This window comes from Dermacentor variabilis, chromosome 9, assembly GCF_050947875.1.
Source record: "Dermacentor variabilis isolate Ectoservices chromosome 9, ASM5094787v1, whole genome shotgun sequence".
NCBI classification, from domain to species: Eukaryota; Metazoa; Arthropoda; class Arachnida; order Ixodida; family Ixodidae; genus Dermacentor; species Dermacentor variabilis.
In genome coordinates, this window is record NC_134576.1 from 149,618,190 (window position 1) to 149,638,703 (window position 20,514).

General features: G+C 49.9%; 1 protein-coding gene across 19 annotated transcripts in view; it reads left to right on the top strand.

The window, feature by feature from the left end:
- Positions 1-20,514, top strand: part of Wnk (Wnk kinase) — a 541,117-nt gene that overhangs the window by 98,248 nt on the left and 422,355 nt on the right. For all 19 annotated transcript variants that reach the window (XM_075670005.1, XM_075669987.1, XM_075669988.1 and 16 more), the window contains exons 4-5: positions 12,728-12,885; positions 14,333-14,421. In XM_075670005.1, coding sequence (XP_075526120.1) covers positions 12,728-12,885; positions 14,333-14,421 — 247 coding nt within the window. The remainder of the gene's footprint in view (positions 1-12,727; positions 12,886-14,332; positions 14,422-20,514) is intronic.

Genomic DNA, 20,514 nt, shown 5'->3' on the forward strand with positions numbered 1-20,514 from the left:
GTTGCCAGCTTCAAAATTTATAGTAGCATTTAGGGGAACGATCACTCTCGTGCGATTTCGCGCGACTCGGTGCAGGACGTGCACTGGTGCAACTTCACCTTGCGCAGCGCAACAGATGGCCTCCGACGCGGCGGATGACAAGACGCGATATCGCGCGTAAGTGATTGTATGCTCAAAGGCGATATCTCGATTATCCCTGCTCGCAGTGATCACGTCGCCCACCGGTGACTTTGATGAGTTGGCATTGTGTCATCACAAGACATGAAAAAGCAGGTTATCGGGTACATCTCATACGCATAAAATTTTGGGCTGACCTGCTTGGACTTCGATTTCAGAAAGTTTGTTGTGGCTGATTGTGCTTCTCATTTTGACCCTTAGGAGCTGGGAACGCGGCTGGCGCATGAAATTGCACGCCGCCTGTGACCAGCAAAATGTTTCACACATTGGTCGCGATCATGAGAGCAATAAGTCAATGCACGTGTGTCTAATGTACCGAGTGCAATCAGTGCATTCTTAGATCAGCGGCCTGCAGTCGAACACGTATCGGTTTCGAGCTGCCACCTAAGCATACGACGGAGAGACGGAGCAAACACGGGCTAGCTGCAAGGCCTTCGCTAACTGCAGAAAAAGGAGATATATACATACGCCAGATATGTGAAAAGGAAGGCCGCCAGAGAAAGACGAACCCAAAATGTACCGCAATGTGTGAATTAGCGTCTACAACTTGCATGGAACACGATGCAGATAACATGCTCGCATGAGAGCGCAGCGTGCTGATCACCGCCGCGAAGAAGCCTTCAGGGGACACACATACACACACGAAAGCTTCAAACGGTTCTCCACTGCTCGTATCACACCGCTTTGCAATGCGGAACGGAGTGTAAGCACCTAAAAAGAAGATAACGCTGGAAGTAAGGAAATCCGAAGATGACCGTAGACAGTTGGCAGAGCGAGGTAAATTTTAAGTCCTCAAGCGGCTGCGTTGCAGTGCGTGAAGTCCCCACAAAGATGGCGGTGAGCGCCCATCGCCTCCTTTAGTCGTCTGCTAGCCAGGGAACTTCCAGAGCACAGCCAGACCAAAATCGTTCTGGCAGGTTCTGGCAGCCCGCGAGTAACCAGAACCATCCAGCGCGAGCAAAACGAACGCCCGGCGGAAATGCGTAGCGTGGTGGGCGGAGCAACCCGAGAAAAACAAAGACACTCTGGCTAGCTCTGGCAGTTGGCGGGTAGCCAGAAGTGGAAAATCGAAGAAGCCCATTGTCACACGTCGAGATGGGTTTGCATAAGGCTCACCCTACGAGCGACGGTCAGGAAAGGGCACAACGCTCTGCAACGCACAAAGGCGCTACAGGAGGGTTCGTCGACTCCCTGACACGGCGTAGAGAAGGCTCCAGAGTCAGATTGCCAACAAATGCGGGTTTATTCACGCATGATACAGCACAGTGCGACAGTAACTGAGCTTACGGGCGAAGGCTCACCGCAAGACCGATCGCGGATGCGCACCCGCTGCGCTAGGGCTAACCGGTAAGCGGTCCACCAAGCGTGAGAACGAGGAGTCGCGGGAGCAAAGGTCCCATGTAGCAAACTCGTTGCAGGCCTGTGAGCATCTGCCGCGGCCATGGCTGCAGCGATGAAGCGCTCAGTAGAAGAGAGCTTGGTTGGAGAGGGCGCACAGGGGCCGCCACTCGGTAGGCCAATCAGGACGGGTCCCGGTGACACTTGCTCGCGTGGTGATCCGAGCCAGGGAGGGAGAAGCCCGGTTTCTGCGGGAAATTAGCTCTGGCGCGCTAGCCGCATCCGCCATGTTGCCATTACAGCGGCGGTTCCCGGAGATCGAGCTAAGCACAACGCGTGAGCTGGGGCACGAGAAGGCACCTCGATTTGGGCTTTCCCACATTCCCCCCTCCTATAGACCGAGGCCAGCCTGCAAAGGAGGCTCACCGAGGCCAAGTGGCAAAGTTGACTCAGCCAGAGTAGGCCAAGCCAACAGGGCAATGTCCAAGAGGGTGCCGCTGCCATCATCAGAACCAGGGAGAAAGTGCCACAGCAGTCGAAGAGGCGAAGGTGTCACTTCTCTTGATGCGAAGCCAGGGTGGGCTAGCCTTGGTGACAAAAGTTCCACACCCCAGGAAGGACCCACAGCCAGTAGGAAGGACCCACAGCCAGTAGGAAGGGCCCACAGCCAAAAAGAAAGGCCTGCAGCCAGGAGGAAGGGCCCACAGCCAGGAGGAAGGGTTGCCAGCCCAGGAAGGACGGAGTGGAGCAGCACCGTGTGTCAGCCAGCAGCACTTGAGGTCTACCGGACAGGAGCTACCAGGGATGCGTGAGGTGTGGCAGCAATTTTGGCGCAGTGGCCACCACGAAAGTCACTGGGCTCCCCGGATTGTGAGCTGACAGGAACGGCAGACCGGGATGACTGGCAGCCAGGCTCTAGCAGCAGCAGCCAGGGTAACCACCCTCGGCCAGGGGCTAGTGCTTGATTGGGTGCACCAGCCACAGTGAGCGGCGGGGGTCTCACCAGCAGGAGCTAAGGCTGGCACAAGTGCGTGGCCCTTCAAGGTAGCAGTCCATCACAGCAGCAGGACCAGGGACAGCGGCCTTGTGGTTCACAAGACTGGCGGCACAGTGAGACCAGGCGCAGAAGGAAGACTCGATGACTCTGGGGAAAGGACAGGAAAAGCTGTCCGGCATAGCTTGCTTGTCCGAAAAGGTGCCTGCCCGGCTGATTGTCCAAGAAGGGGCATTTGCTGGGTTGAGGCTTGGGCAACACATAAGAGGGAATACTAGGCCACAAGGGTTTGTCACCGCTTCGATGCACGCCCCCACACTGTAGCTGCATTTCTCTGTTCACCTGCCCGGTAGAAAATGAAGTCCGGCTAGGAGATGGTGGGAGGAAAGCTGTCTAGGTGCATTTCCGCAGATTGTACCGGTGGTGTGGCCTGGGGCCAGCCATGTAACTGTTTGCTTGTGGTTCATTGACCGCTTCCCCCACTCCCCAGTTGCTGCTTCTGGCAACGAAATGTTTGAGGTCCAAGACGTGAACTGGACTGCCGACTGGTCTCCCATGGGAGTCAGCCAGCTTGTATACCAGAGGGGACATTTTGGTCTTCACTCGGTACGGGCCCTACCTATTGGCGGAGAGAGAGGCAGAGATGCCTTTGGCAGTGTTACTCAAGACATGGTTGCGTCTGAGGACGAGATCGCCGACACCGTAGCGCAAGTCCCTATGTAACCGGTTGTATTGGGCCTTCTGTCCAGCTCGCGCTTTTGCCAGGTTCGAACGGGCCAGGTCAAGAGCCGCATCCATCCGCGAGCGCAGTTTTGCCGCATAGCTTGAAAAGCCGGCTTTCGTGGCGCACGCCCTGCTGCCGGTTCGCAGAACGTGGTCCATGGGGTTTCGAAGCACTCTCCCAAAGTTGAAAAAAGCGGGCATGTACCGAGTCTAGGTTCACTGTGGACCGCAAGGAGAAGCCTATCTCTTTAAGACAGACATCCCTATCCCTGTGTTGCTGGGCAAAGGCCACGAGCAAGGGCTTGAGGTTGTGGGTTAATCTGCTCTGTCGGTTTGGCCTGTGGGTGATATGTGGTTGTCTTGCGGTGCTTAATGCCAAAGGCAGCACACGCATCCACCAACACCTTGGCTGTGAAGTAGGATGCGTGGTCTAATATCAGCTCTTCCGGAAAGCCGAAGCGGTCAACTTGTCCCAGATTACGCGGGCCGTTAACTTCCGAAGAGGAAAAAGTTCAGCCCATTTCGTGAAATGATCTGTGACAGCCAGGAGAAAAACGTAGCCTCTCCAGCTTCTGGGAAAGGGTCCCATAATGTCAGGCCATAACATGCTAGGGTAGCTGGCTGTCGATTGGCTGCATGAACCTGGGGGTTTGCTCGGGCGAGGCTTCACCTATTGGCACACGCGGCACGAGCGGGCATAGTGAAGAGCGTCACGCTTCATGCCTGGCTAGGTAGCCTAGCAGCACAGCTTTTGGAAAGTCTTAAGGCCAACTGCAAGTTGTGGAAGTAGCCCAAGGTGGCTTTCCTTAAACTGCAGGGCTTCACCACCTTGAAAAACTCCTGGGGAGCCTCCTCAGATGGTATATAGCGCAGAAAAACTCCATCGGCATCAAACAAATACGTATCCAATGTGCCCGCAGTAGTACCAGCTGCGTCGCACCCGGCGTCAACAGCAATACCAGCTGTCCGTGTGCGCCCGTCTGCTTTGCTGCCCCGCCCTGCTTGGGAACTCGACTCTTTGAGCCCGTCAGCAACTTGTCGACAAAATGGATCACTCTGCTGTACCTAAGTAGTTCCTGCCTGCTGAAGGCGATACCCGAAAAAGTAATGGGGTCCACCAGCTAAACATCCTCTCTCTAGCTGGCAATCTAAGGATCGCCTTGCTATCGGGGGTTGCGCCGTGCGAGCCATTGGAGACACAGGTTTCAGTCTCTACTGAGTGCAAATTGGTGCCGTTCGTGTCATGGGGGACTGAGGCTCCAGTCTCTACTTGGTGCGAATGCTCATGGGAGGGACGGACTAAAGGGTCAGACACCGAAACGGGGGCGTGCGACAAGGTGTAAGCCACCACATTCGAACTCCCTTTCCGGTAGTGCTCAACAAAGTTGTACTGCTGCAGTGTCAACACAAAGCATACGAGGTGGCCTGAGGGCTCGTGCAAGCGCTTAAGCCAGGTGAGCGCGATGTGGTCCGTCTCCACCACAAATGGCACTCTGTTGACCTAGCAGTCAAATTTCCTGTGAGCAAAAACTATAGCGAGCCACTCCCTTTTGGTCACGCTGTAGTTGCGCTCGGCAGCATTAAGGGACTGACTGGCAGAGGCGACTGGTCAGAGAATGCCGTAATGCTCGTGAAGCAGCACAGCCCCAAGGCCTAGGTTGCTCGCGTCAGCTTGGACAACGAACTCCCTGTTGAGATTGGGCAGCTTCAGCGTGACTTTGTCCACTAGAGCTCGGGATAGTGCATGAGAGGCACCCTCCTGCTCAGGACCTCAGCTCCATCGTGCAGACCTCTTCAACAATGCGGTTATGGGCGCTTGGAGAGTGGCACAATTCAGGATGAACTGTCTGTAGTAGTTCACCATTACCCAAAAGTGCCTAAAGCCCTGAATGTTTGCTGGCATTGGGCATTCGAGGATAGCTCGCACCTTCTAATCGCTCAGCAGTACACAATCCCTGTCGATGGTAAAGCCCAATAGGGAAGAGTCTGTTGCTGGGCCTGTTGGTACAATAGGGAAGTGTGAGTCTCAGCTATTTGGGCTTTCTTCAGGTTTCAAGTCAACCTGACGGCACGCAACCTTTTGAGGATGTCCTCCAGATGGCGGAGGTGCTCCTCGAACATCCAAGAGAAGGTGACGTCATCAATATATGCCATAGCATAGCACCACTTAGCATTCCCCAGAACGCGGTCAATCTCTGGAGCGTAGCTGCAGCTCCAGAGCAGCCAAATGGCATACGGTTAAACTGGTAAAGGCCTCGGTTATAGGCGGACGCAGTTTTTTCCACATCAGCTGGCTCCATCTGAACCCTCGGGTAGCCGCGGCTAGCAACAAGGGGGGTGAAGTAGCATGCATCGCCTAGATTAGCCCTGATAGAGTCCACGAGGGGCATCGGATAAGCATCCTTTCTCGTGACCTCGTTCAGCCGGCGGTAGTCCACACAGAGTCGATAAGAGCCGTCTCTTTTGGGGACCATTACCACTGGTGAACCCCCAGGACTGTTTAAGTGTTGGACAATATCGGTCTCAGTAAGCTCATCCAATGCCTGGTCGATTGCCTTCCTCCTGGCCACACTAATGGGGTGAGGATTGCGTTACCACAGCAGTGCGTCACCTGTGTCGATCCGATGTCGCCCAAGAGAGGTGCAAGCCGGTCGTTCCGTGAACATTGTGCTGAAACAACTCAGCAGCAATGACAGGCATGCCTTCTCGTGCACCGACAAGCTGTCAGACAAAGGCGGCAGCGAGCAGTTCGAGCTGCTGCTTAACAGGGTGGTCGCAGGGGTAGCCAGCACCTTGACCGCTGTAGCAGTGCAATGCTCATGAGAAAGTGGTTCGCACCGACCGTTTTCCGCTGTGCTGGCCAAGGGGCCAGTATTGGTGGCAGAGTGAGGGACCCGAGCCAAGGGGGCTGCGCTAGGTCTCCGTTCCTCCTGCTCTCACATGGCATCCGGTGTCTGAAGAGCCACCGTGGCCAGCGGGAGTTTAGCAAAGGGTTGCAGAGAGTCAGAAAGGCCTGCCCTGTAGCCTCCGCTTGCGACGTCAATTACGAAACTCGTGCGTACGAGGCGGCCGTGTCCGAGAATCATGGGCATGGAAAGACCCGGGAGATGCACAAAATGCTGATGGTGCACGCAATTCTTCCAGTGCACAACCAACCGCACAGAGACGCACAAGGTAGCTGTGCCGCTCATGAGGTGGAAGGCGATATCGTAGGCTCTTAATGTTGACAGAACACCGGTGCAAACGAGCCATAACCTCCTCGCCGAACAGTGAGACCGAAGCCCCGCTATCCAGCAGCACCACAAACTGTCGACCAGCGATCGTAAGGGCGATAAAAGGTGCCGGTGTGGGGAAGAGTCAGTTCGAGCACGACACGCCATTGGAGCCAGAGGTTACGTTTCACCACCATGCATTCCTGCTGTCGCCGCCAGTAAGGGTAAACTCGACGGCGGCTCACGGCGTTTCCCGACTGGCGAGGAGGCTCTTGCATAGGGCGGCGTGCTTTGCATGTTCGGGCAATAATGGCCACGTTCATGACAATGGTAGCAGACGCCCACTCGGTCCTACTGAGGGGGCCTGGATAAGTTTCGAGCGCTAGGTAGCTTTCGTTTGCTAGCCAAAGGGGCACAGCAATCGGATTTCCCCTCGTGCACAAGGGCATGGGGTTCGCGTTCTCGCTGGCGGTGCAGGGCAGAACAGCTCGCCTAGACATGCGAGTATGAATCGAGAGCACGGTCAGAAAGGTCATGCATATCTCGGTGTTCTCTTGTGGCCAAGGCCGCCTCGTATTTTGATTAGCTACGGGGTGATGTGTCACCACCAACCCACGCACAACGAGGTTCGAGAGGCAGACGGCGGTAGAGGCGGGCTGGTAGGCTCGCTGCCAGTATGTTGCCATGAATCCGCTTTGCATCAGAGGCCAACTCGTTTAAGTCACGATAATGGGCGCTCGGAAGCTAAGTCGTGAAGGTTGAATGGGCTTGACGAATGGCCTGCTCCACCTTCTCGGCGTCAGATGCCAAAAGGTCAGCATGGAGGTAGAGCTCCTGCATATTCTTACATACTCAAGCAGAGGTTCGTTGGGGTGTGAAGCTCTAGCTCGTGACGCATGTGGCACTCATAGTCAGGAGCATCCTAAACTGCTCCATCATCTGGTTTCCCGCCACCTGGGTCGGATCCTGGGCGCGCCCCACCCAACCTCAACAAGACAGCCCATGATGCTGCTTGCGTGGTTACCGACTGCGCCGTCACCGACCGCGCCGTCACCCCCGGGCAATCGCGTCTCGATGAGTTGGAGGCGAACAGGGACGCCCCAGTAACGTACAACGAAACCACCAAACACTTTTGCTTGGCACCACGTCTCTTTCTGCCCCTGCACCCCAAACTAAATAGGCCGCAGGCGCTAACACTACACTTGTTACCAACACATACTTATCCCAACCCCGCCATGTTACATGTGATCTACCTGGACGTCTACTCTGATGATGCATGCCCCTCATGCGGGGCCACGTTGACACTCGCACACGTGCTCTGGGAGTATAAGGACGCTCTGCCCGACTTTACCTCTGACAAATTGGCGAAGGCCCTATGAAGCCCGCTCCTACAAGACCAGCAATGGGCCGTCCAGCAGGCTCACGCAGTGGCTGCCAGGTGCTCCCTGTCGGTCCCTGCGTGGGAGATGCCCACTGCTCGCCGACGTGTGTCCTGCAGGACCTTTATTAAAGTTTGTCCAATCCAATCCTCCATCGAACGAGCTTGGTGGCCGACAGGTCAGTGCCACCATGCCACATGGGTTGTTAGCGAGACGGGCAATGCAGTGCCTAGCATCGTGCTGTCGTCCAGCCGCATTGCCTGTTGATAGCGGTGCAGCGCCTCGAGGTACTCCGTAGCACTCATGCAGCCCGAATAACCGCCATACTCCGGGAGAGGTACCCGTATGCCACTTGGCATGCCTGGCTGAGGGGACTGGAGGTCTCCCTTTGGAGCACTGGGCTGCGAGTGTGCCTCTTTCATCAGTACATGGAGAAGCTGTGTGGCTGCAGTGTGCAGCAGCATTTGCTCCAGACCAGGCACAGTGGTCTGAGAAGGGCCACCCAGCGCCTGTTCGCCCAAATGCATGGTCGACTCTGAGGGGCCAAAGAACGGCATAGAGGAGAGCTGGGTTGCCGCTCTGACAGGTGCGTGAGACATCACACGACGGGCGAACATATCGACGGCAGAGCTGGGTGGCTCACGTGCATCGAAAATGACGCTCAGCTGCGCATGAGGCAAGCGGAAGTCGGAAAGTGTGGTGATGTTGTTGGCCGAGTTGAGTATCTTTCGCTCGACATTGCCTTCCAGCTGCGCTCGGGGACAAGGAGAGGCCTGCGAGAGGCAAGGAGAGGCAACAGCAAGGCAATGAGGCTCTGCTGCGGCGCACTGGACATGGAACTGCACTCAGGACAAACAGGGGCCAGCAAGCGAGCTCGCGCCTACGGCAGAATGGGGAGTCTGTTCTTCGGGGAATTCATCCGAGAAAGGCGCTCGGGACAAAGAGAGGCCGGCGAGCAAGTTTGGCCAGCACTTAAGCAGGGTGGCTCCGATGCAGCACGTGGGGTGCTCAGCTGCACTCGGGACGAAAAGGGGCCAGGGACTGGGAACAACACATCGGAGGGGCTAGTATGCACCTGCTCCGTGCACGTCTGAAACAGTTGAGGAAACCCAAAACTGGCATGCCTAGGACTAGGGTACACATCTGAGCGGTCGACGTCGCAAAGGGCCTGTCCAAAGAAGGGAGGGATTGCTCCCGATGGCCGAAAGCAGAGGGTCGCTGAGGTGAACGTACCTTAAGTTGTCGGTATCGTTCGTGTCGAAGGACATTAAGTCCGTAGCGATGGTATCAAGCAGAAACGAGGGCCATGAAGGGGCCTGCTCTGACGCCATGCCGAAACCAAGTTAGGCGTCAGTTATGTGGAGATGGGTTTGCACAAGGCTCATATGAGTGACGGTCAGGAAAGGGCATGACACTCCTCCACTCCGCAATGCACAAAGGCACTGGGGCAGGGTTCGTCGACTCCCCGACACGACGTAGAGAAGGCTCCAGAGTCAGATCGCCAACAAATGCAGGTTTATTCACCCAAGATACAGCACAGTGCGACAGTCACGGCGCTTGCGGGCAAAGGCTCACCACAAGACCGATCGAGTATGCATGCCTGCTGGGCTAGGGCTAACCGGTAAGTGGTCCAGCAAGTGCGAGAACGAAGAGTCATGAGAGCAAAGGTCCCATGTAGCGAACTCGTTGCGGGCCTGTGAGTAACTACCACGGCCATGGCCACGGCGAATAAGCACTCTGCGGAAGAGAGCTCAAGTGGAGAGGGTGCGCAGGGACTGCCATTCGGGAGGCCAATCAGGGTGCATCCCATTGACACTTGCTCATGCGGTGATTGAAGCGGGGAGAGAGAAGCATGGTTTGCGCGAAAATTTGGCTCCGGCGCGCTTTCACCATGTTGCCATTACGGCTGTGGTTCCCGGAGATCGAGCTAAGCACAACGCACGAGCTGGGGGACGAGGCACGGGAAGTCAGCTCGATCCTCACACACGTCCGATCACAATATCTATAAAACATTTGGGCTTTATAAAAGCACTGAGAACTGGCAAGAATGCATGAAAACTGCAAAGCTGTCAAGCACATCCTCCCCAACTCCTTCATCTTCTGTGAGCAGGATTTCTAAACCACGTGGCATTACCCCTCGCCTTCAAGCAGTATATACTCTATGCTTGTAAAAAGTACACCTATTCACATTGAGTAAGCCACACTGAAGTGTTTAAAGTTCCCAGAGGATAACGAGGATCAAGAAGCAGCACTAAGGCATGAGCACTACCTTGTGAAACATGGCATGAGGCATAGGATGTGTGCAGTTTCGGGCCGAGGCTGTCGATGTGAAGACAACGCGACAGCCGGAGCCTATTATGTAACGTCAATGATGTATCTCGGGATCTGTACGTGGGCCAGTTGACAGGCTTCTCCAGCATATTGTCTGGAGCAAGGCTGAGCTCCGTCGTGCTGCTGGGCTGGACGTCGAGGGTTTGATCCCGGCTGCAGCGGCTGCATTTCGATGGAGGCGGAATGCTACAATTCTCCTGTGCCTGATAATTAGACCATCGTGGTTTTGGCACATAAAACTTCACAATTGAATTCTTTTCTTTTTGAGGCATCAGAATTTCACGTCGAATTGATAAACTGGTCAAATAGTTGGTCTGTGCATGGCCATACTGTTCGCATGCAGTTCGTGGGCGTGCAGTTCAAGAAATCCTGGATAAGAAACAACACAGTGGACCGGACTGAGGACAACATGTGGTCCACGGCAATGACCTAACAGAACATCCTTAGTGCCCGAGGGAGTATACTCCAGCAATGCTTAATAAGCATGGAGGATCATGACTGAGTGTTATACAATGAAATACTGTTTTCAGCAGGAGCAGTCATACATTGTCTGCTCACACCAGCATACGGTGTGTTGACAGAGGGAGATGTCATGGAAGGTTACTTGTGGCTGTGTGTTCACTGCCCTGATTGGCTGACAATCCGGGAAGAAAACATGATTTGCTGTCCTTGGCTGCACTGTGTAGAATCAGTGAAATGGGTGTGCCGCTGCTTATTTGATGTGTAAGGGGCATCTTAAAATAATTTAAAATTCTTCTCTCTCACATGAATGTAAGTTTCTTAACCCTTTGAGGGTCAAATTATTTTGAAAACAACTTTCCCAGGTGGTCAAATTGACTTTATTGTGGATCTTGAATGTACAAAATGTATAAAGTCGGGAATAAATACTAAAAAATAATTAGGAAAAGTATTTTGGTGTCGGCTTCACTCAGAACTGCAAAATGTTCAATAGTATTTCTGAGCGTGGTACTCCTTGAAACTCGGGTCTACGCACAGCGCCTTAGCGCAGTCTGCACACCTAAAATGCGTGTCTGTTCTCTTGGAGCGAGGAGTTGTGTTGGCGCACGCATGACATCTCTGCATGCGACTGCCTTGGGCAGAGGTCTGATGCACCCTCTCGCGTAAGCGCGTTGCCGCAGAGAGCGAGAATACCTTGTGAGCGGTGGTGATAAACAAGCTAAGAGCAGTGCCAATCAAGATAGAAATCAACTTCCGCCGCCCCTGTGAGAGCGTGCCGACAAAGAGAAAAACCACGTTTCGCGCGCCTCCGTTGCGATCACGCGGCGGAACCGAAACTGAAACTGCGAAAGCACGTTGCCACTTAGAGCGAGAATACCTCGCGAACGGCGCTGATAAACAAGCTAAGAGCAGCACAAATGAAGATAGAAATCAACTTCCACCGCCCTGCAAGAGAGTGCCGACAAAGAAAATGACGTTTTGCGCGCCTCTGTTGCGATCACGCGGCGAAACCGAAACCGCCAAAGGGGCGTTGCCGCAGTCTGAGCGACGCGCTGAAGCTAGCAATCAGTTCTGTTTATCTCTCCAAGAAGGTAGCGAAAATTTCAAACGCTTCTTGTAAGTGCTAAGAGGTGGCAGCACCTCTCGGTGAGCACGCATCGTTATTATGGCGCGAAATTTCAAGCGGAGGGTCGGAACCGTACCCATACGGCAAAGACCTTGCGGGACAGAAAACCGCCGCCATACATGTATGGCAAAAACGTTCAAAGGGCTAAACGCACATGGGAAGGTTTTCCACATTGCGCCAGAACACTGTAGCCTAAACTTGTTCATCTATTGTTTCTGATATGTACCCATTAAATTTTTGGCAATTTTTATTCAGTGACCACAGTGAGCAGAGAGAGCGCATGAAATTGTCTTCGTACATTTCCTTGTTCCTGACTTTGTTTAGAGATTTTTCTTTTTGAAAAATTTTCAACATCTTCTGGTGATGTTATACAATGATAATAACGTGATTGAATGTGTGAATATACCTAAAACAAACAGAGATGTGGACAGGATGAGTGCAAAATATCCTAATGTAATAATAATGGCAATACACTGATGTGCACTATTTTTCTGATCTGGCAGGTGTCTATAAAATAGCCAGTTTCTTTCGCTAGTGCACTAGCTGAGAGTCGCTTACGTACTTTGACTAAATCTGTAATGATAAATGACCAGTTTATGTATCGCTGTCACACTGATCTGGATGCTAGTCAATTAACAAGAAAAAAAATATATGAAAGGGCTATTTCTGGATATCCTATTGTTTGCTAATGAACTTTTAACAAAGAAAAAGAGGCTGGTGAGTTTGTATGGGGCTGAAATGTGTGCACCATGTTAGGTTATAATTGTGGGACTCCTGGGCTGCAACATAAGTATTTGTTTTGCAAGAAGGTTTATGACGTTACTTGGAGGACCTATTACGGATGGCAGCCGGCAACGAGCCTTGCTTCTCAAGGCTACCTTGCATCCAGTGTAGTTCACGCTTTCTCTTGGCTGGTTTTCTTTCTGTTGTTCTGTGGTGTCTTGTTTACATCAAGTGCCACAGCAGCTGAGGATGGCTTCTCATTCAGGTACTCCCGAGTTCATGGCCCCTGAGATGTATGAAGAGCACTATGATGAATCGGTGGATGTGTATGCCTTTGGCATGTGCATGCTGGAGATGGCTACATCCGAATACCCCTACTCGGAGTGCAGCGGGCCGGCCCAAATTTACAAGAAGGTCACCACGGTATGTTCTGAGTTGAATTTGTCTTGCCTAGGGTTTTTGTTCAGCAACCGCAGTAGTGAATTGAGAGCACATGTATGCTTGCTTGTTGACAGCAATCTTGTGTTGCATTTCAAGTCTTGTACTTGCCAACCTGTCCTTGATGAGCGCAGAATCATGAGGTGATAAGTGGATGAGTTGTGAGATTTTTAAATTATATGTTCTTTACCAGCAAGACACACACGTTCAATTGCTCTGCTTAGAAAAATTTGCATAGAGAGCTGTTCATACCATACTCTTTCTTTTCTTTTGTATTTTTGTGATGTTGCAATAAAATATTTTCATTGTTAATGAGCACTTCAATTTGTAGTTTTGTGTTTCCATGCTATTATTCCTGTCTCAAATTTCAACCCAATTAACCCTAGTTTCTGCTTTGCTTTGCTGAAATTGCACATGTATCTACTTTTCTAACACATTTTGTAGTTTTCAATGTGAAACATTTGAGTTGCTTGATGGTATCTCAGTTATAAAACTGCAAATGGAATTAAAAATGTTGACATACCAAAGTCATGTAGAATTTCCAATTGTACCACACACACACATGGACAAGCAAGCAAGCAAGCAAGCAAGCAAGCAAGCAAGCAAGCAAGCAAAATGATTTCAGTTAAAGATGTAGTAGAACTGAGGTTCCAAAATTAGGATGCTGTCAGCCTTGGTTTTGAGAAGATGGTGCAATACTTTCACATTATGGTTGCTAGAAGCGATAACATTGCCATAGCAGAATAGTGTGTGTCAGTGAGCATAACAAAGTAAAAAACGTTTGGTAATCTGAAGATTTCTCCTATGGGTGCATGACTTTTCAAGTGGACTTGGTGATATTGCAGGTGCTTTATAATAAAGGCACACACGTGCAATCATGGAGAGGCAAGAGCAGCTTTTCTTGTGTCACTGCAACATGTGCTTGATATGTGGAATTGCTTTACAGCCTTAGGAGCGCTGCCTCCCCGAAAAGCTTGCAGCCTGTTTCACCACTAGTAATAACCGAGCTGGAGAGGATTTGTTTGCTGAGCACATTGGGCATGGTGGGTGGTGTGTCTGAGCACCACTCTGAGAGCAGCGAGAATGAACAGGTGGTCATCACCTTCACTGAGGCATCAGTGTTCAGATGTGCTCTGGTTCCCAGTCATTCAATCACTGAATGTTCCAAGCACTTAAATTTTTTTCGAGTCTCCAGACCAGAATGGTCAGAGTGAGATGCTTGTGGGAAACGGTGAGGAGCCAGTAATGAGAGGCATATTGTACGCTATATTTAAGGTAAAGCAGCCTTGCATGCAGAAACCAGTGAAACAAATAGTAGTGGACGCCTCAGTTGCTTCCTCCAGCAAACTTTATGCAGTTTGAATGAGTGGTTGACAACTTGATTAGGTTTACTGATCAGACTAGTAAGCCAGCCCTGCTCTTTCTTGTTTAGGGTGTGCGGCCCCAGTGCTTTGACAAGGTGGAAAGCGCAGAGCTACGAGACATCATTGGCCAATGCATACGGCTCAAGAAAGAGGAAAGGTGAGGGTTTTGTCTGTGAAGGGCCCTCTGTCCTGCAACCTCATAGCCAACCCTTGAAGCCAGGAATGCCTGGTATGCGCCGTGATTGATCAGTGCCTATGGTGTTGGGCTGCTGAGCACGAGGTCGCGGGATCGAATCCTGGCCATGGCGGCCGCATTTCGATGGGGGCGAAATGCGAAAACACCCGTGGTACTTAGATTTAGGTGCACATTAAAAATCCCCAGGTGGTCGAAATTTCCGGAGTCCTCCACTATGCCGTGCCTTATAATCAGAAAGTGGTTTTGGTGCGGAAAACACCATAATTAATTAAACTAGGAATGCCTGGTCACAGGGCCAAATGCGCTGTGTTCATAATGCAGAAATCAGTTTGCTTGAACCGTAATTGTTTCTCCTCAAGAATACTTTGAAAAGAATGCCAATTTCTAAATTGTGGCATGTAGGAGTTTTTCTGTTTCCAGTTTCTATTACCATGTGTGCCTTTGCAGTAGCAAGCAAACCTATGTGAATTGTCATTGCATGATTGAGCTGACCTATGCCCAGCATCACCATACCATATGCAAGAGGTTTGAGTACCAGCTGGGTGCCCAACTCTTGCATAGCCTGCTGATACTAGATTCTCTTGAAAGTCTTTGGCACATCTCCGGCAGCAGAGTAGCGACCACAAGGCGACAATTGATTTTTTTTTTTTCACTTTACCCACAGTGCCACGAATGGCGTTACAAGTGTGTGTGTGTGTGTGTGGGGGGGGGGGTATATAGTACAATGAAGGGGAAACGAGGGAAAAATACAAGTGAATTGTCTTGTGCATAAAACATTGTGATAACACACACACAAAAACAAACACTGTAGGATTGAACCACTAAAATAGAAAGCAATAATTTTAGCATAAATATAAAAATATGTCACAGCGCATAGCAATTATGAGAATACATTCTTTGAATTTGGTAAAATTCATTTTTACATTAAGGTGAAGGTATAAGGACCGCTATCTTACATGTAGTTCAGATTCTCCCACCAGGTGACACCACCTAGTCATGTTTGGAAAGAGGGGAAAAAATCTGCTCTTTGCCATTGCAGCAAGCTCCGGTCTGTCCCTGTTGCGACGCTGCAACAGGTGATCTGCTGTAGTTGAGGTAAATGTCCACTCCGCCCTTCTGTTCAGGATGAGTTGTGCCTAGCACCATTGTTGTTTTGTTGCTGCGGGTGGTGGCCTTCTCCCTGCTGATACTTTCAGTAATGGCTTGGTGGATCCTTTTCTATGTAAAATGGTTGGTGCTGCTGATGGTGGCTTTAGGCGCGGTAAGTAGTTTGTCACTGCCACTTTTGACGTGGCTATCGGGTAAGTGCGAGCCACCACTTTGAAAACCATCTCGGTAGATAGTGCTCACTACCTCGGTGGAACTCAATACTTGCAATAATAGGTTGTGACTGAAATGGACGGAACCTTGAGTGACGTTGATCGTCAACTACAGTTGAACCTGAGCATATCGAACCCGTTTGCTTCGAATTATTCTGTATATTGAAGAATTGCTGAACGCAGTATAGTTACAATGAGTATATATAGCAAAAATTATGCTTACATCGAACAAAATAGCAGCGACTCTCGATATATCAAACGACAAGCGGTACAAAAGTGCCCGCAGAAGTTGGCTTTCCCTTGCGGCGGTGCGGCTCCATCCAACCACTCTCTCTACCATGACCGTGCTGCGTCGGCCGAGCTGTCGACACCCTCCTGCAAAAAATTTGCCTGGCCCGCCCGCAGTGCTTGCTCAGACAGCCAATCAGAGGCTCTTGTGCCCTCGTCGTGCAAGATGGCCTTTCGTCGTGAAGCTCGAAATCATAAATCAGGTTGAACGTGGTGAGAAGTCCGATGTCCCGGCAGCGTGCAAGATTCTAAGGGGCACTTGCTCTCAGCACGATCTTTAAGAATAAGGGGAGATTAGGGCTTAAAAGGCCAAACTCGCGAACTGGTGCCTGTGGTGCCCAACGCTTATGCAGGGCCGTGTACGAGGGTTCCACTCTGCGGGCGGCTAGGGCTGAAGGCGAGCTCCAGATCTAGCCCCACACAGTGGCTTTGTGTTACTCCCCAACCCGTAGCGTGGGAATCACGGCTACGTCGGGTTTGAACGAATAAGGCAACCAGCGGCGTCAACTGTAAGAACGTTTATTGCTACTGGCAATAAAGAACACTGGCAGAGGGACGTCCTCTCTGTAATAGTAATAAATAGGCTGGCCTCGTTGCCCAGGATAGTCGGACAATGTGGTCACTCACGGGTTGCGGCAGGTACTCCAGTCCGGCAGGTTAGGGGTCCGGCCTCAGAGAGAGAGAGAGGGTCTCCCCCTGTCGCGCTGTTTTGTACCTTTTTACCTGGGCTAGGGGAAGGTCCTCCTCGCCCGTGAGCTACCTGCCCGCGAGTCGGGGAAGAAGGGCGCGTCGCGAGAGTGAGGGAGAATCGGGAGAGGGTATAGTGCGCCTCTCCCCTGTCTATGCCGGCTCTCGACGCGACGGCGTGGGGGAAGATGGACGCGTATGCTCCCCACAGTCTCCATATCAATGCCCGTGAGATTCAACTGCACGTGTACCACTTAGCACAAACATGTGCCTCGCTATTATGATATTGCGCAGAAATCCATGTTTCATGTCCACCAACTGCTTAAGCAACTTATTCATAAAGAATTTGACAAGCGAATACGTGAAGGAAGGAATGGAACCCAACGAATACTGCTTGCTTGTCACTGTATTCTCTGCAGATAAATATAAGAGTAAAAGAAGGCAGTATGATAGAACTGAAAGATGTTTATTATATAGGTTTGTTTCAACGTTTGTCATCTGTCAATTGTTGATGTCCACTTATTTGGTTGTTTACCTAAATATACTGCAGTCGTTTTCTGGAAATGAAATACTAGTAGGGGTGTGTGAAATTTGACAAACATATAGAATGATATTTTGTTTGATTCAGTTGTTGAATCAAATGGTAATAATTAGATTCAATATGTCTTTGACGGTATTCGATTCGGTGTCAAAATTTAATATTCACGCACCCCTACAAAATAGACAGCATAGTACACATGGTTAGGCTGTCTTGTTGGGATAGATATCAAGCACATTTCCAGCAGACATGCCGTGCTGTTGCGGGGGCATTGGCACACCCACCAGGGAGCCCGCTCAGCCTGCGCGCATGGTATTGGAGATCTGGTCATTCGAGTTTCAGAGTCACATTGCAGTGAAGTGGCAAAAGAAGCGGTACAGCACAGAACATTCGTTGTAGGAAACGTACATGCGCTCACTGCTGCTACTACTCATCATGCAAGCTTTATGGTCACGATGGCCATCGCAAGCACTCGCGCATAGCCTTGCACACAGCCCTCGGATGTTTTTGAAGTTTGTCTGACAGCCGTTTTCGTTGCTTTCACGAAGGACAGTTTCTCTGTCTCCCCATGGCGTCCTATGGCAAGTCCTCAAACTGGCCTTTGGAGTAAGATCACAGGCTCTACACAAGCAGGAACTGCATAAACAGATTATTTGCTAAAGTTACTTTTTTCTAAAGGTCATCAGTCAACATAGCATAAATAATGCACATGTCTGCCTTTTTCATACTGTTTGTGCTTTTTCTGCTTTTTTTTTTCTCAGCTGAATTCGGAGTCTTTTGAGTGCATGATGCTGTTGTCCATGCAATGGCGCAAAATCTTTGTATGAAAAAATGGTGGAAAACTCTCATGATAAGCTCCAATGCACTGCTACGAGCAGATGGCATTCACTGCAGTAATTTTCGAGGGTACAATGGTTACTAAAAAAAAGTGGGCAATGTGGAGGCACGAGCATTATGCGAGTGTGATGGTTACGCAGTAAATATGCTATGTCTTTGTATGAGAAGACCACCTACTGACAATCACGTATTTCAAAACTTCATTGGGCATCGGAACGTACATGACATTCGTTCTTCTTTTTTCGCTCGGCTATGAAGGCTACAGGTCATGCAGCCATCCAAACTTTTTGCTGCAGTCAGGGAAATAAAAGCTCACTCATTGTTTGCTGCTAATCGTATCATTGAACAGGCGTCGCGTAGAGAAGGGAAAACATGGTACACTGCCAAACACATGGGACCTCACCACATGGGGAAAGCAAGTTTCTAGATGTCGTTGTACGAGCCTAAGAACTAGGAGAAGGTGAGGGCAACTTGTGTGCGCAAAACGCTTCCACAGTCACCTGTGAACAAAAGTGTGCACCCAGGAAATTTCTGGAATGTTACGTTATCGGCAATTCTCCTGGGCACAATGGCACAATAGCCCATCCTGCTGGCTAGCTGGCATGCAGTCATGATGTACCGTGCACGGCACTTTCTTTCTGTCTTTCTTTCTTTCTTTCTTTCTTTCTTTTATTTTCTCCCAGTAGCCACAATTGAGGCAGCTGCCTTAGCACTACGTTGAAGGCCTGGTTGCAGGCACTTGCGCTTGAAGGAATGTTGCATAGGTATGGTGACTAGATAGACTGAGCCAAACACTCAAATCTGGAGAAATAAGCCAACTGCGTTTGGCCCGCTGTGGAATATTTAGTCTCACCACATTTGACAAATGTTGGAACTGATGTGAAACAGTTTGATATAGATGGCGCTACCAGCAAAATATGCCTGTGAGATTTATTATTTATTGCAAGTCTTTTGTTTCAAGCGTTGCTTAGTAAAACTCGCGAGTAGTAGTAATTACAAGACACTGTGTGACTCTGCCAATGTGCAACACTGATTGTGTCAACACTCGATGTCAATTTGCATGAACGTGGCCAGCAGTAAAATTAGCTGAATTCACTGCTCTCTTATAGATTCCTTAATAAACATAAGACAATTTTCTCTTCATAGAATTCGAGAGAAGGACTTGCTGCTTGCTTATGGAAAATATTGGAATTGCAGCTTGAATTGCTTTGCGCCTTCTTTGGTAATGCGTGACCAAGTATAGCCATAAATTGTCAATTTGAAGTAATAATAACTCATTAACTGTTTATCAAAACACAAAACAGCTTTGCATAGATGAAAGGGCACTGTAGCCCAGAAAACCGTTACATATTGTTGTTCTGCGTTGATAACATTCATAAACTTTTATTGTCTTGCCAAATTTTATTGGAGTCTGTATGAATTTCTAATTACACGCAATATCTCTTTATTTGTATAACATTTTATTTAAAGGCACTGTAAACTTAATTTTGTTATGTTCAACAGTTTTGCCAGTAATGCAGTACAACAGAGGCTAGTACAGCAAAAATAGTTTTTTGCTCACACTGTTTTTATTGCTATAAGGTAATGCTTCAGGTTGGGCGATACTACTGGGTGTCACTGGAAAGTGCAGAAAGTAAGCTTTCTAATGCAATATAATTCACACCTGTCCAATAAACACAGAAAGCACAGTGTGTCTGCAAACAGTGACTAAAACGTGGAGCATGTGGTGCCGTAGTGGGCACTGCCACCTTAATTACATTGCCTACGTAAGTGCACTAGTGGAGCAAAGAAAAAAAGTTCTCATTTCCGGTGGTGATGGCAACTTCTCGTGGTAGGTAGTTCGAATCCGAAATTGTCCGGGGAAAAAAATGACATGTTAAATCCTTGTACCTTATTTTTTTCAATTTTGTTGACATGGTATCATTCTAAAGAAATATATAATCAGGAGGAAGTAAGTACCTTTCATGCCGTATACCTGTTTGAGAAAGAAAAATGTTGTGAAGAAATTTCAGTGAGTATTTTCCTATGTTTCCCTAATGAGATCCAGCCAAGCTTCTCCTTGGTACGTGTTACTCTGAACTGTCTTGTGCAATTTCTGAAAGCATTTTGAACCCCTGAATTTTGTGCTCTTTCTATACATTGAATGTCATTTTTGAGCCAGGGATCCCACACAGTACAGGCATATTCAAGTGTGGACCTCATATATGCTGTGTGCAATAGCTGTTTAATTTCTGAAGGAAACTGCTTGGTATTTTGACGCAGGAAACCTAATGTCTGGCATGCTTTGGCTGTAATTTTTTCAATGTAGCGGTGCCATGATAAGTCGGGGGTAAATATAACGCCAAGGTATCTGCACTCACACAGGGGAGTTACCTAAGTAGTGTT